We start from the raw sequence: 17,095 nt of genomic DNA, 5'->3' as shown, positions 1-17,095 counted from the left end.
TTTTCTCCACTAATCCACAGGGATGATATCATTCTAGGAGATCAGAGACGAGGCTCACCTTTACTTTCTTGTCAAAAAATGATTGCGGTATGTTGTGGTAATGCAGGTGCGTTGCTAATATTCTTGGGGAAGATACTGTATTTTCCTTCTGAAAAATAAATCAATTAATTTGACTGAGGTTACACAGAAAAAGATGGAAAAATAAGGCAGTTTAAGGACTTCTACACACTAGAGTTTTTTTAGCGCAGCGATATTGCTGCATTTTTTAAATGCAAATGTCAATGGGACTTTCTTATGCTAAAATCGCATCGCACAAAAATAACAAACTTGCGATTTTTGTGCGATGCAATTTTTGCATTAGAAAGTCCCATTGACATTTGCATTAAAAAACGCAGCGTTAAAAAAACGCTAGTGGGTGGGAGCTCTAAAGGGGATACAGAACCCAAAAAAGGAAATGGTTCAGCTCACCTCATGTAAGTGTTTGAAAAATGGACAGGTGATTATCAACTGGATGCACGGAGAAACCTGAAGCCCTGGACTCCGCATTAGCAGTGAGAAAATATTTGTATTCAGCATCCAAAGAATAAGATAAAACTTGAAATTTATTATATTATATTAGAAACGGCAGCTTGTGTGCACACAGGGGGGCATTTTCTAACATGTTTTTATTAAGTAACTCTAGGGTCAACTGGAATATAAGGAGTCTGCTATGGAAGCTGGGAAGCCTGGCGACAGAGAATGATTGGGCGAAAGGAAAATGGGAGGGAACCTATCAGGAGAGAGGGCTTCTCTGAGGCAAGGACCGGACAACAAGCGGTGATTGGTGGAGGGATTGAGAGGGAGAAAATAGAAGGTATCATAATGAAGTGCTGCAGAGTCCTGCCACAGTTTCCTCACAGCATTCAAGTTTGCCCGCCGAGCCGCCCAATGTTTTGTGATGTTAATGCCTTGTTGCGGCAGTTTAAATGGGGGGATGTTGCCCGCCTCTTGGGACATTAAGGTTTTGGTGGTGTAGACTGGAGTATGCCGGACTAAGTCTACAGGTTATATTATATTTGATTATATTTGGTGAGCAGACTTGAGGAGGACGGACTGAGTCCACGTCTTATATATTTTATGATATTTAATGTTATTTTAACCCCCTTTAAATAAATGCCGCGGCCTTTTAATCCAAGTTCAGACTTTGTGTATTTTATTTCAGGTTAAGATACAGGATATTTGTAGCGTAAGATTCCATCATATTAATGGAGTGCCAACTACATGTGCTCGACCAGTGCTCCATTTATCCTGATGTCACGCTGAGGGGAAAAGCAACCCTGCAGTGACAGATAAAGAGGGACAAATTAGATGATCCTAAACAATCTCCAATATGGCTGCCGTGCTTTCCCTGCAATTAGCACACTACAAACTTTATGGCGTCCTGACAGGTAGCTGTGAAATTGCACCATTTTTCACACATGTTCGTGTGTAGTTTGCGCATATAGACTCCCATGCGCAAATGCGAACAAAAATAGATCACATCGCGTATTTTTTCGCCCGACGGAATGCGCGTACAAAAACTAGTAATCTAAGCAAACCCACTGAAGTCAATGAGTTTTATTGTCTGCAGTTTGCGCAAGCGTATTTCCACGCGCAAAAAGGTTCGCAAATACACTCACGTAAAGGAGCCCTAAAAGAATATTCCTTCTATGTAAGCTCTGAGCCCTGTATACTACATAAGCGCCATCGTCTTTCCTTTATTATAAAAGAACATTCCTTCTACCTAATATTTCACAGCCTGTGTATATTACATGTTCTGGATTAACAATTTACGTGTTCACAGTCTGCACTTACCACATACTTATGGTAAACTTTGAATTCTATAACTGGAATACCGAATGGAGCTTCTTTCTTCTCCTTGGCACCCACAATGCTGTGTAACAGTGAATGGGCCCAATGGGATCCTACAAGTAATGTGCCAACTGTCAGATGGATTATCTTTGCAATAACATTAAAGTCGGCTTCACATGGCATGAGGATTGTGCGTTGTAAGACACACAAATCTTGCACAAATATGAACCCCATTTTTTGGAATGGGTTCATACACATGAGCGATGTTTTCCTGCATGGCACCGCAATGTGATGAAGGAAACACATTGTGGTATGTTTTATCTCATTGCATGATCTCACATCGGCGCCTCATTGTTTTCAATGGGGATGGTGGCAGCAGCGCCGGCCCAATTGAAAGCAATGGGAGAGCTCTGTGATCTGTGAAATGTCTGTGAAAAAAGCCTCAGATCCCTGCGGATTTCACATGGATGGCGAACACAATATGGGGCGAGATTCACAGCCCCATATCGCATCTGCCTGTGTGAAACTAGCCTGAAAGAAGTATTTTTAAAAAACTCAGCGTTAGGGCTCTTTCGCACAGGCCTATTTTTCATCAGTATTTTGTGAGCCAAAACCAGGAGCGTAACATACAAAGAGAAAGTATAATGGAAAGATCTGCATTTCTTTCGTATTTTGGACCCTTATCCTGGTATCAGCTGTATCAAGTATCCTGGTATCAGCTGTATCCTGCTGTGAATTCCTGATAAGGCTGATTGTTCTCTTTTAGCATGCTGAAAGAGAATGATCAGTAATTCCCTAACGAAAACTGCACGATGTCAGTGCAGTAAGACACAACGAATATCGCTCAAAAGACGGCTTTAAGCGACTTTTGAGCGAAAATCATTGCGTCTAAATCAGCCTTAACTTGGTTACTAGCGCACTGTTTCTACTGTATGGACTAGAAGAAGAGTTTGCAGAGATATAAGTTTTGTCTACTTAATTGAGGCAATAACCACTATTGCTGATGTTTCCTACACTTCTTCTTACAACTTACCACATTTGGGATATGACACCAGCATCAAATCGTCTTCACGGGCTTCAAAACTTTCAATATCTTTAAAAGTATCAGTATCACATATTGCTGCTGGATACATCACTCCGTTGTACGTGAAGACCAAGGCTTCCTTTGGAACATTCTTGACCGAATCAAGAATTTTTTTCATTTCTTCATGAAATTGTGGAATGTTGTCCATTGTGATGGCTGTATCAGTGCTGAAGCTTCTGCCTGCTGTATCTCCTCTACTTACTCTTATAGGAAGGGGGATGATCCAAGGAAGGCCTGCGGGCAAGAGGGAGTGCTCAGGTTTCTGCAGATTTTAACCTCTTATCCTTTGAAGAAGTACATTGTCCTGTGTTTAGAGATGTCAATTTATACACAGATCATGGTTGCTTCAAGAATGTAATCTAATCGTTCAGAATTCTACATCCAGCAGAAATCTTACTGATTATTGTTCAGTGTAAATGCCCCGATTGAACGACAAATTAGAATTTGTTCTCATTCGTCTTGCAGTTTCTGCATGCAGAAAACTGAACTACGGATTGACCCGTGTAAACATGCAGCGACTTACTTATAAACGGCTGTCTGCTTACTTTCAATGGAGGTGGGTGAGCTGGATCGGTCTCTGGCCCGCTCAACCTCCATTCACTAGTGATGATAGTTCCTGCGCCCAATGAGTTGTCTCATGTAAAAGGAACCTTACATAGGTCATCAACAGTTGAACAGGATTAGTGATCAATAATTGCTTACTGAATAGAAGCAGAGCGTGCCAAAGTTCTCTTCCTGCCATCGCTTCCATTCACAGACAATAGGCAGTCAATCATGGATAAACGGCTGCTTGTTTACACGGGCCGACAGTCGCTTGGTTTTTAGGTGAGCTAAAATCCAAGCAACTCAGACAAGTGTTGGGTCTCATGTTGACATGAGACGACAATTGCCCATAATGGCTTTTTTGAGCGATTACACAGCTGTCTGTTGGCCCAGGTAAAATTACCGCTATATAGACTGTCAATAGCTACCCATGCTCTTCCATGCATGTGGAGACTGTTGAGACATTGTTGCTGTTTGTGGCCATAAAGACTGTATTTATTTAAGAATATTGCCCAAATGTTACAAGTATTAGCACCTGTTGTGGAATCTGGCCCTGGAAGCAGCGGCATCCGCTTGTACCTTGTTGCTTTCATTTTCATCTGTAAATGGTCCGCATGACAAGCCATCAGACTTGTGCAGTCCGTTTTTTTTTTAAACTCCTGCTTTTCCCGCGTGATCATCTAACGATAACGTGGAATCCGCGACCTTTCCACAATGTCATTTAGAAAGGGACGCAGATCGGACGGCTTTCATTGACGAGCATGGTGCGATTTTTCCTCCCTGAGTGGAAATCACAATTGATTTCCACTCATGGGTTTGAAGCAGCTGATCTACATAGGAAGTAACAGGCTGTATTTGCTGTGAATTCACAGTGCGGACGCTGACCATAGATTCCGCAGCAAAAATCCGCCGGTGAGCAGAAGTCCGTACTGTATACTTTTGCATAGCAAATAGAGATGAGCGAACGTGCTCGGCCCCGCCCCTTTTTCGCCCGAATACCATGATTTTCGAGTACTTCCGTACTCGGGCGAAAAAATTCGGGGGGCGCCGTGGCGGCGCGGGGGGTTGCAGCGGGGAGTGGGGGGGAGAGGGAGAGAGAGAGGGCTCCCCCCTATTCCCCGCTGCTACCCCCCGCACCGCCGCGCCTCTCCCCGCCCCCCGAATCTTTACGCTCGAGTACTGAAGTACTCGAAAATGGCGGTACTCGGGTGCGTAAGTACTCATTACGAGTACGTTCGCTCATCTCTAATAGCAAAAGTTTGATATTTGCTGTAATCACCTTTGCACCCAATTACTTACTGCCGCGCCATATCACAACTCCAGCTGCTCATAGTATATTAAAAAAGCTGCATAACTTTTTATTATTCAATGAAGTGTACTTACATAAACATTATTTACATCCATGAAATCTAAAATAGCCCTGATCCTGCTGTTTGTACTATACTCTGATTTGTTCCTATGAAATCTGCTCTCTGTGATGCTCTTGTAGACATTAGTGTAACAGAAACCCCATCTACTGCAGCGTCCGAGGAGCGGGCCCACAGCCGAGGAGACAGCAGGGTAGAGTTTGTGCCTTGTCACGGGGCTCTAACATCTCCTTCCCTGGGGGTATTACAGGACTCAATGGAAGCCTGCGGGAGCCATCCGTGCGGAAAACCCGCAGAAAATGGAGCATGCTGTGGGTGATTTCCCACACATGCGATCCGCGTGGCAGGGAAAAATGACATCCGCAGGTATTTCCTTACCTGCGGGTGTCCAATGCATCCCTATGGGCGCGGATCACGCGTGTGGGACACCCGCGCAGATTTCGTAAATATAATTAGCCAGTGGACATGAGGCCTTACAGCCAGGGCACACACAAGGCAATCGCTCAGCCTCTTCCATCCCAGGACTCCTTGAAGGACCAGGCACAAGTCTCCTAATCACTCCAAGTCTCCTAGATCTCTCCAGACTGAAAACTGTGACCCAAGACCTCTTGCATACACCTTACAATCACATATATATTACATAGTCACATGACACACCACAAGATACATTCTCCAGCCATAACCCGTATATTAACCCATTCAGTGCTGCAGAGTTGCAATACACATTTAATACACACACATTGAAGACACTAACAGCATAATTGCACAAGACAAACACATTCATACTTATGGAGGGGCCCGTTAATGATGCTGCATCTGAAAGGGGCCTCTCCACAATGGCTGCATCAGCCAGATTCCTCAACGTCTCATATTCTAGTGACAGAACAGATGTTCTGGGCTCTCAAACACAGACTAATACTCTTCCACAGTTCAGAGATACACAATAATGTTGCCTCTAGTCTCGGCTGCTCTCACTTTCCCTGAGTTTTCAGCTTCTGCTCTTCACTCGCAGTACCACTGGTCTCCTCCAGGCTGTGACATAGCTCACTTTTTTTTTATAGGACACCTGGTAAATTCCTTGCGTTTTCTAGAGTGAGATCTCCTAATACACTCTCTTCTCTGGCTGTGGGGCTGTCCCTTGAGTGCAAAAGTCAACATCAAACTCACTGAAGCCAAGTCACTGCAATATTTATTTTCTAAACTTAGTGGTTAATGAAATGAGTGGACCTCTTGAAACACTTTTCACACTCTGATCAAGCATATGGCTTCTCTGCACTGACCCTCTGAGAGGCCGGGCCGCTATACTGTGTAAGAGGGGGGCAGCACTTCCACCTTTACAGAAGTGTTAGCAGGTGGAGAAAAGTTGGAAGCCTATGTGAGAGGCAGGTTGCAGAGTTCTGTGAGATATGCAAGAATTCCTTGGAGCCTCCTGTTTACACTGATCGCGGGATCTGAAGAAGCTCCAGTCATATGCCATTACATTGTGAGAGAGAAATATCCACCACAAGAACTGTAATTCTTATAAATACTGAGTGTCAAGTTGTATGCCCATAAAGAGGCCTGATAGTAATTGAGAGTAACTGTACCACTGAATCCATTAAAGGGGCTCTCTAACGTGTAGCTATTGATGACCCATCCACAGGATCTGTCAGCATCAGCAGATTCTTGGGGGTCTGCTGGCAATCAGCTGTTCCCCTGCGCTGATGCCTGTGTGTGCGGAGCTGTTTTTCGTCCTCTTATTACGAGACTCAGTAATAAGTAATAAACTGCAGTGTGCCAGAATATCATTCTGGTCCCCTCCATAAATTTCATACATGTTTGTCCCACGTAGATGCACTGTGCAAGCCTATCTTGTTATTTCCAGTGTGTGTGTTGAACACCTGCGGCGCTTGAGAGGTTAAAGGGGTTGTCTCGCGAAAGCAAGTGGGGTTAAGCACTTCTGTATGGCCATATTAATGCACTTTGTAATATACATCGTGCATTAAATATGAGCCATACAGAAGTTATTCACTTACCTTCCCTGAGCTGGCATCCCCGTCTCCATGGTGCCGTCTAACTTCAGCGTCTAATTGCCTGATTAGACGCACTTGCGCAGAAGGGTCTTCTGCCTTCGGGTCTGTCCGGCAGCAGCGGCGTTCTGGCTCCGCCCCCTTCTACGCGTCATCGCGTAGCTCGCCCCATCACGTGAGCCGATTCCAGCCTCCTGATTGGCTGGAATCGGCACACGTGACGGGGCGGAGCTACGCGATGCCGCGTAGAAGGGGGCGGAGCCAGAACGCTGCTCGTGCCAGACCGAGCCAAAGGCAGAAGACCCTTCTGCGCAAGCGCGTCTAATCGGGCGATTAGACGCTTAAGTTAGACGGAGCCATGGAGACAGGGACGCCAGCGCAGGGAAGGTAAGTGAATAACTTCTGTATGGCTCATATTTAATGCACGATGTATATTACAACGTGCATTAATATGGCCATACAGAAGTGCTTAACCCCACTTGCTTTCGCGAGACAACCCCTTTAACTTTAATAACATCATCGCCTTGCTGTAAATGTATCAGTTTGTCATGTCAAGGGGTATAAGTGAAGGTATAAATAGAAGTGCTTGAGAGGGAGAAAGGGTCTGAAGTCCATCTTCTGGAGTTGTGGAGTCACAAGAGAGAGTCACAGAGCCACATGGAAGAACTTTTAGCTTCCCTGTGGTGAAGATGGAGAAGAAGGAGAGATATCCCCTAGCGACTGCATTGTGAATGAGAGTGGAGTGAGCCCAAGCCTACGAAAGAGTTTTGTAAGTAATCACTTCCCCTGACAAGGACAGTGCAGAGGTACTAAAACAAGTCTTGATTGTCTGATTTTCCTACACGGCCGTCCAGATTCAGGATCACCGTGTAGAGGTACACCCAATATTTGTCACACCCACGCGTCCAGAAGTCTACGAGAGCGGGGTGGAGGTACTGCCATTCATTGGCTTCATTTACACATGTGTGTCTTTCAGTCTAATAGAGCCGTGTTAAAGTCTAATTTCTGCACAGCATAATTTTACCTGCACTGTAAAGTTGAAAGCCTAAACCACCTTGCACCATTGTTTTTCATTCAAATAAAGTTAATACCGGTTCCTAACCATTCCTGGGGACCCGAGGTACTATGCACCAGTGACTGTGTTTATTCTCCACCGTGTGACATATCAGTGTGTGGGAACAGTAGCGTCACCCGTGACAACAACTACTTCCCCCCTCATCCTGTCTATTGGCATTCCCTATCCTAGGGGTGTCGTCGGTGGCCTGCAATCTAGATCCGGGCTTGGCTGCGTGTCATCCCACTGGCAAAAGGAGTCGGTAAGTGCAGCCGTGATCAGCCATCTCTAAACCCTCCCAGCTCCTCATATGTGACAAGTGTTCAGGCTGTCCCTATGGGATGTTGCAACTGCAGGGGAAAACATTCTTGTTGGTATATGAGAAGTATGAACTTGCTGGAATTAGCTCCAGTTTTATAGTAACCTCTCTAACCAACATTTATGTCTTCTTCTGTACTGCAGATGGACTGGCCAGTGAGCCATCAGACATGAGCAGTCTGATGAGAGATTTTTTTCTTCAAATATTTAACTTTACCGCACCGTTGATAGGCGATGATGCAGATCCCCGACCTTTCCACAATGTCAACTGCAGAAGGGCCATGGGTTGGACATCTTCCATTGACTTCAAATGGAGCATGCTGCGAGTTTTCCTCCGCGAGCAGAAAATCAGTCGCTGTCCGCTTGTGTGAGCGGACATGTGGATGCTCCATTGGTTTGAATTGGTGCAGAATGCGGCAGATCGTCCGCACAGCTGATGATCGCGGAGTGTGTAGGGGGCCTTAAGCTTCATCCTCCATACTTCATCCAGTGGTGGAAGAGGAGACTTGGCACTCGACAGGCTATTCTCTGTAGGCCTCTGAGCTGCTAGGCACCAGTATTAGACATCACTACCAGAGCTAGCCAATGAAAAGATGACATCTAATACAGTAGGCTGTCCTACAAAGGGCCATTTTGAATTTGTGCAAAGTGTCTTACCTTGCTGCATTTCATAGGGGGCAACATTGCAGCTTTTGCAACCTACTGGCCATGCTCCCAATGTGCCTGAATGTTGCCTCAGCCAGCCTATCAGTCTATATAATTAAACTAGCCAGTTTACTACAGTATATAGATATACACTCCTGGTGCAGAGCCCACTGGAGGGTTCACCTCTTCCCCTGTGGACCAGTCCAAGCTTGATTCATAGGAATTTTCCAGAATGCTCCTCAAACCAGTTATGGAGAACTTGGGTCCAACGGCATGGTGCATTATACTGATGGAATATCCCGTCATTTTGGGCAACCATGAAGTCCATGAAGGGCTGTAAATGGTCACCAACCAGTGAAACATAGCAGGTATTAGTCAATGACATGTTTAGATGGACCACTGGACCCAACCTATCGCATAAAAACACACTCCATAGCAGCCTGCACAGTGCCTTGTTGACAACTGGGGTCCATGACTTCATTGATTTAGTGAAATCTGCACTGAGCAGGGGGTTGGACCCGATGACCTTGGAGGTCCCTTCCAACTGTATGATTTTATGGGGTCTTCACCATACATGAATGTTACTATTAGCCCAAAACAATTGGTACTGTGCCTTATTGCACCACGCCACATGTTGCCAGTTCTCCAGGCTCCAGTTAGCAAACTCACAATTCCAGGTGAGGTGCTGTATCTAGTGTCGTCATGTTAACAGAAGCGCTCTGGTGGGCTTCTGTGGCACTAACCTGTGTGATGTGTGAGGGGCCTCCTGCATTGAATGTGGATATGGTTTCTGCCACACTCAATTCTCTGTGGACAATTCTAGCCAGACACTGCTGGTCATAATCATTAACTTTTTCATGACTAAGATTCATTGATGCTCTTGTGTCCGGGTCACATTCTGCAGTTCTAGTATCCCCACTTTAAAAAAATCATAACTTTTTAATTTTTCCGGCGAAGACTTAAAACATTTCTAAATGTGGCAAAATGGGAGAAAAGCAGAAATTGCACCACTTTTTTGGGGGAGAGGGGGAGGCATTTTTACAGTGTTCATGGTGCATTAAAAATGCCATGTTATTTTTATTCTATGGGTCAGTACAATTAAAGTAATACCAAATTTATATAGATGTTTTATAGCATAGTAAAACATAATACGTAAGGCCGAATGAAGACAGTGTCCATCTAGTTCAGCCTGTTTATCCTTTCTATGTTGTTGATTCAGAGGAAGGCAGGAGCCAATTAGCCCTTTTGGGGGAAAAATTCCTTCCCGACTCCCTAATGGCAATCAGACTAATCCCTGGATCAACCCCTATTAGTTCCTACCTGCCTATATACCCAGATTAACAATTGACCTAAGATTTATATCCTGTAATAGCCTTCCCCTCTAGAAAGATATCAAGTCCCCTTTTAAACTCCTCTATGGATTTTGCCATCACCACATCCTCAGGCAGAGAGTTCCACAGTCTCTCTGCTCTTACAGTAAAGAACCCTTTTCTGTGTTGGTGATGAAACCTGCTTTCTTCTAGATGTAGTGGTTGCCCTCTTGCTGCCGTCACAGTCCTGGGTATAAACAGATCATGAGAAAGATCCTTGAATTGTCCCCTCATGTATTTATACATAGTTATTTGATTACCCTTAGCCGTCTTTTTTCCATGGTAAATAATCCCAATTTTGATAGCCTCTCTGGGTATTCCAGTCCCCTCATTCCATGTATTAGATTAGTTGCCCTTCATTGAACCTCAAGCACTGTAACATCTTTCCTGAGCACCAGTGACCAGAACTGTACTCAGTATTCCATGTGGGGCCTAACAACTGCCTTACATAGCAGTTGAATAATGTTCTCGTCCCTCGCCCCTATGCCTCTTTTAACCACTTAGAGACCAAGCCTGTTTGACACCTTAATGACCAGACCAAATTTTGGAAATCTGACATCTGTCACTTAGACATAGAATAACTCCGTAAAGGTTTTGCTTATCCAAGTGATTCTGACATAGTTTTTTCGCCACATGTTGTACTTCATTTAGGCGCTAAAAATAGTCCGATAGAATTTGTGTATATTTATTAAAAGCACCAAAATTGGGAAAATTTTTAAAATGTTTAAATTTTTTCACATTTTCACCTGCGATATCTCAAATATGTGTGAACATACTGTACATATATTTCCATCTGCTTACTGTATTCTGGGCGCACATTGAAAAAAGTTCAGGTTTTTTTAACCATTTAAGAGACGTGCAAATTTAACATTGACTTTTAACATTTTGAGGAACATTTTCCTTTCCTACACCAAGCCAAGATTACAAAGGCTCATAGGTGTCAGAATGATAGCTACCTCCACAAACGACCCCATTTTAAAAAACTACACCCCTTAATGTATTCACTGAGGGGGGTCAGGAGTATTTTTACCCCACAGTTTTTTTTAGGAATTAATGCAATTTAGAGGAGAAAAAATAAAATTTAATATTTTTGCAAATATGCCATTTAAAAGACGGGATTTTTTTTCTATAATGCACATGAAAATGCGTATTTGCACCCAAAATGATTACCCCGGTTTGTCCTGTGTTCAGAAACATACCCAATGTGGCCCTAGTCTTGTGTCCGTATGCACAACAGGGCCCAAACCGAAAAGAGCAGACTGTGACTTTCAGAACACTCATTTTGCTTGAAGGCGATTTCAGCCCCATTGCCCAATTGTAGAGCCCTTGATGGACCAAAACAATGGAGAACCCCCACAAATAACCCCATTTTGAAAACAAGACCACTTAAAGAACTTATCTAGTTGTGTACTGTATATTTTAACCCCACAGTTTTTGAATGAATCTTAGCAAAGCAGATGGAAAAAAATTACAATTTTAATTTTGTTGGCAATTGTGTCATTTTAAAAACATTTTTTTTTGTATAGCGTACATAAGAATAAAGATGTTCACCCCAAAATGGATACCCCCATTTGTCCTGTTTTCAGAGACATACCCATTGTGGCCTTAAAATTATGTCTTTATGCACAACGGGGCTCAAAATGTAAGGCGCATCAAACTTCAACTGTGTCTTAACTTTTACGTAATCGCCATTATCTATTGGATAACGGCGATCACGTGATCAGGGACTGCACACTGCGGCCCTCGGTCACTGCTTCAGGCTCTTGGCTACATTTAGTAGCCAGGAGCATGGAGACTTTGAATTTCCTGGGTCCTCAACAGCTTTTGCGCTTGCGTCCACCATTTTGCTAATGGACACATGCGCCAAAGTTGGGGAAAGGTCCGCGGATAAAGATCCCATCAGGGGACATCGCCACAGGCCTTAGGTGAGTAATTTCACCTCCCCTCACGAATCTGATCCGTGATTGGAGGTGAAACTTTTACTTTTTTTACTTTTACGTATATGATCCTTGAGGGGAAATGAAACTTAAACTTTTTTATCTTTTTTTTTTAACTTTTTAAAAACTTTTTCTTACTTTACATGATCGCTGTTATCCATTGGATAGCAGCGATCATGTGACCGGGAACCGCATACAGCGGCTTCAGGTGACATGTCTCTGCTCTCGGCTACACATGGGCGCCGGGAGCAAGAGAATTCTTCAATTTCCCGGGCCACGCGCGCCTTCTGTGCGCGTGCCCGACGTATGATGTCTGGCGCATGCGCAGAAGGCGCCGACGGGACCTGGAAGGCCAGGACACAGCGGGTCATCGCGGAGAAGGCGGGTGAGTACTTTCAGCTGCCCCGATGGATCCGATCCACCGGGGCAGCTGAATCTTTTACTTTTAAAAACTGTTTATTAACTTCTATACGATCGCCGGCATTCGGTAAATGCCGGCGATCATGTGGCCGGGGGAGGGGACCCGCAGCCCGGAATAGCAGCTCCCGGTTACCGACAACCTCCGGGAGCCGGCAGCATGGAGCTGTCATGTCCTCAGCTTGCAGGGCCTTAATCCCTGCAGGAAAAATGTTTCTACGTCCTCAGGGAAAAAGGCCCAGCAAGCTAGGACGTAAAAAGGCAATGGGCTGGTCACTAAGGGGTTAATGCACCCCAAGACTTTATTTTCTTTTGCAGCAGATGACTGGCATTGGTTACTCCAGTTTAATCTATAATCTATTTTGTGAGGGCTTAATTTTGGTCCCCTGCATCTCATATGCCATTTCCTTTTCGTTTGTGAATACGCTTGAAAAGAAACTATTTAATAGGTTTGCCTTCCCTCCATCATCTTCAATGATTTCTCCTACATTATTTCATAAAGGGCCAGTGCTCTCAGTACAAATCCTTTTGCTGTTAATATAGTTAAAAAATAGTTTCGGGTTGTTTTTGCTCTCTTTGGTGATCAGTCTTTTAGCCTCCTCCTTAGCAATTTTGATCTGATCTTTGCACATTTTGTTTTTTTTTCCCTGTACGATTTTAGCGCTTCTTTGCTACCTTCTTGCTTTAGTAGTTTGAACGCTTTCTTTTTTTCATTTATTGCCCCCCTTACAGTCTTGTCATGCCACAATGGTTTCCTCTTACTTCTAGTTCTATTATTTTTAAATGGAATGAACTGCTCACATGAGGCGATTGGGATCCTTTTGAACTTTTCCCATTTGTCCTCTGTACTGATATTTTCGAGGCTATTGTCCCAATTAAGGTTACCGATAGTAGTTCTAAGCTGATTAAATTTTGCTTTACTAAAGTTTAGTTTATTTGTTACTCCCTGACAAGGCTTCTTATTGAATGACAGCTAGAAGTTGATTATATTGTGGTCACTGTTCCCCAAGTGCCCCTCAACCTGCAACCCATTATTCGGTCCGGTTTGTTAGTTAGTACTAAGTCGAGAGTGGCTCTCCCTCTAGTTGGCTCCTGCACAAGTTGGGTAAGGTAGTTATCTTTAATTGTTCTCAAGAATTTATCACCCCTATGAGATTTTCAGGTTTCATTTTCCATGTTATATCCAGATAATTAAAGTCCTCCATGATAATTACTTTGTTGCGCTTTGACACCTCTTCTATTTGCCTTAATAGTAAGATTTCAGTTTCTTCTGTTGCTTTTGGTGGTCTATAGAAGACCCCTATCAGGATTTTGTTATTTTTTTTCTCCCTGTATTTCTACCCCCAGAGATTCCACGTGTTTATCTCCTGCACCTATATCTTCCCGTAGCCTCGGCAATAAGTATGATTTGACATTTCTGGTTTCCATGGTCTCTTCTGAAGAGGTTGTAACCCTGTAAATTCACCGCCCAATTGCACTTATCATCAAGCCATGCTTCTGTTATTCCAACTATATCATAGTTTTCATCGGCCATTCTCGCCCAGTTCTCCAGGAACCCAAATCCCTCCTTCTTACACCAACTCCAGAGCCACTTGTTTACCTCCTTAAGATCCTGCTGCCTTTCTAGTGTGGCTTTGGGTGCAGGTAGTATTTCTGAGAAAACTACCCTGGAGGTCCTCGCCCTAAGCTTGGATCCTAGGTCCCTAAAATCATTTTTGAGGGCCCTCCATTGACTTCTAATTTGTTCATTGGTGCCAACGTGCACCATGACCGCTGGATCCTCACCAGCCCCTCCCAGTAATCTGTCAATCCGATCCGTGATGTGTCAAACTCGAGCGCCAGGAAGACAACACACCGTTCGATGATCCCGGTCTTTATGGGAGATTTCCCTATCTGTCCCCCTTATAATTGAGTCCCCCACCACTAGGACCTGTCTAGCCTGCTCTGTGTTCCGTGTCCCCGTCTCACTGGAGCAGTCATCTTCCTGGCATTGAGAGAGCATGTTGTGCTGCAGCGGTGCTGGCCCTGTAATGGCATCCCCCTCATCTGCCAACTTTGAAAACTTGTTTTGTTGTGCCAGTTCAGGACTAGCCTCCCTTGTTCTCTTCCCTCTACCCCTGCTTCTATCTGTCACCCAGCTTGCTGCCTGCTCCCCCTGCTCTTCTGTACTACCGTCCGCCCCAGCCTCTACCCCAGCGGGTGCCTGCTCAGTGAGCACCAAACTCCTTTCCATGATGTCAATGGCTCTCAGTATTGCCAGTTGCCCATTTAGATCCAGGATTTGGGCTTCTAAATGTGTGACGTGCACGCATCTTGCGCAACAGTATGCACCCTCGATCGGCTGATCAAGGACCGCATACCTTGCACAAGTAGCACACTGGATGACATTGCCAGTCATGGAGCTCATCCTAATCGGGATCTACAATTTAATTACGAAAGTAGTGAAGATAGACTTGCTCACACTCCGCTCAGACACTGCCACCTATGCGCAACCACTCGCATGCTGCCGCCTATGCGCACCCAATCACACGCTGCCGCCTATGCGCACGCGTTCACATGCTGCCGCCTATGCGCACCCGCTCACACGCTGCCACCTATGCGCAGCCGCTCACATGCTGCCGCTATGCGCAGCTGCTCACACGCTGCCGCCTATGCGCACCCGCTCACACGCTGCTGCCTATGTGCACCCGCTTACACGAGGTGGGTCACTATTACTGCTGGAGCAATTACTGGGGGTCACTATCACTGCTGGGGCAATTATTGGGGTCACTATTTGTGCTGGGGCAATTATTGGGGATCACTATTACTGCTAGGGCAATAATAGTGACCTCTAGCAGTGATAATGAGCCCCAACTATTGCCCCAGTAGGAATAGTGACCCCGGTAATTGCCCCAGCAGTGATAGTGACCCCCAATAATTGCCAAAGCAGTGATAGTGATGCCCAATAATTATTACTGATGGGGCAATTATTGGGGGTCACTATTACTGCTGGGGCAATTATTGGGGGTCACTATTACTGCTGGGGAATTTATTAGGGGGTCACTTTTTTTGTTGCAGCAACTACTGGGGGTCACCATTATTGCTGGGGCAACTGGGGGGGGGCAGAATTACTGCTGGGGCAACTGTGGGGAGGTTACTACTTTTGCTGGGGCAATTATCAGGTGTGATGCTGTGTGCCGAGCTGATGTATTTAACCCGATTCTGTGTGATACATCTGCTCAGCTAACGTACCACACAGGATCTGCTTAGATACATCAGCTCAGCAGATGTATCACCCATGATCGGCCTAGATACGTCTGCTGGGCAGATGTATCTAAGCCTATCCAGTGTTTTGCAGATGTATCTAAGCCTATCTGGTGTGATACATCTGCATAGCAGAAGTATCACACTGGAATGGCTTAGATACAGCAGCTCTGCAGATGTATCTAAGCCTATCCGGTGTGATAAATCTGCTTTGCAATTGAAACAAGGGATCAGAAGGAGGAAGAGCAGCCCGCAGGGCCTTCCACGGAGAAGGAACAGATGCCAGAGCAGCTTGTCTCAGTTCCCTGCTCCCTGAGGACTTACCCAGTACTCAAATCACAGGAAGAGAAGTGCAGAGAGAGGTGAGCACCACTTTCCCCAGCACAGGGTCTCAGCAGGGAAGACGTCATCCTGCTTCAACAGCCCCAGCTCCTCTAAATCAAGCCCAGAGCAGATGCAGCAAAAAAGGCCAAGGGAAACCCCAAAGGCCCCTCACACAGCAAGGGATGAAGACACAGGACAGGATTACAGTGATAAGGAAGCAGACCCACTTGCCACAATTAATGCATCATTCAACTCCTCGCTAAATGCACTAGGTGGCAGAGTGAAACACCTGGAGGCTAAGACAGACCAACTAACTGATTCACATAATGAATTGGTAGATGTGCACTATAAAGTAGCGAAAGAATTGGAAAGTGTCAAATTGAAACTAAAGGCCTATTTACAAGCAAAGATAGTCTTTCAAACAATTAAAAGATTGAAAGTTTTAGCTATCTTTTTGCATAAAGTGTTAATTGTCACTAATGTCCATTAACACTTTATCATATTCACTTTCATTTAAAAGGGCCTCCAGAAGCTGTTTGCAGAGCCCAGTGTGTAATTAGTCATAGAATACAATGTAATCTCCTGCCTTCCGTGGAGAACACACATGTGGTCTGTTGAGAGATACTGTATTTCTCTGTGGATGAACAATGGATTTTAACCCCTTAGTGACCAAGCCTGTTTGCGCCTTAATGACCAGACCAAATTTTGCAAATCTGACATGTGTCACTTTAATATGGAAAAACACCAGAAAGGTTTTGCATATCCAAGCGATTCTGATATTCTTTTTTCGCCACATGTTGTACTTCATTTAGGTGGAAAAAATAGACCAATAGAATTTGTGTTTATTTATTAAAAGCGCCAAAATTGGGAAAATGTTGAAAAAATCGTCATTTTTTCACATTTCCAACTGCAATATCTTAAATATGTGCAAACATAATATGGAAATTTTTGCTA

At 44.6% G+C, this 17,095-nt stretch overlaps 1 protein-coding gene across 1 annotated transcript in view; it reads right to left on the bottom strand.

Annotated features, from left to right (window-relative positions):
* Window positions 1-3,102, bottom strand: part of LOC136620889 (sulfotransferase 6B1-like) — a 37,957-nt gene extending 34,855 nt beyond the window's left edge. Inside the window, exons 1-3 of the mRNA XM_066595941.1 lie at window positions 2,864-3,102; window positions 1,834-1,943; window positions 59-148 (exon numbers count right to left, since the gene is read on the bottom strand). Coding sequence (XP_066452038.1) covers window positions 59-148; window positions 1,834-1,943; window positions 2,864-3,062 — 399 coding nt within the window. The 5' untranslated portion in view covers window positions 3,063-3,102. The remainder of the gene's footprint in view (window positions 1-58; window positions 149-1,833; window positions 1,944-2,863) is intronic.
* Between the last annotated feature and the right edge of the window lie 13,993 nt (window positions 3,103-17,095).

The sequence above is a fragment of the Eleutherodactylus coqui genome, chromosome 3 (assembly GCF_035609145.1).
Source record: "Eleutherodactylus coqui strain aEleCoq1 chromosome 3, aEleCoq1.hap1, whole genome shotgun sequence".
Lineage (NCBI taxonomy): Eukaryota > Metazoa > Chordata > Amphibia > Anura > Eleutherodactylidae > Eleutherodactylus > Eleutherodactylus coqui.
This window is presented reverse-complemented; position numbering and strand designations above follow the sequence as displayed.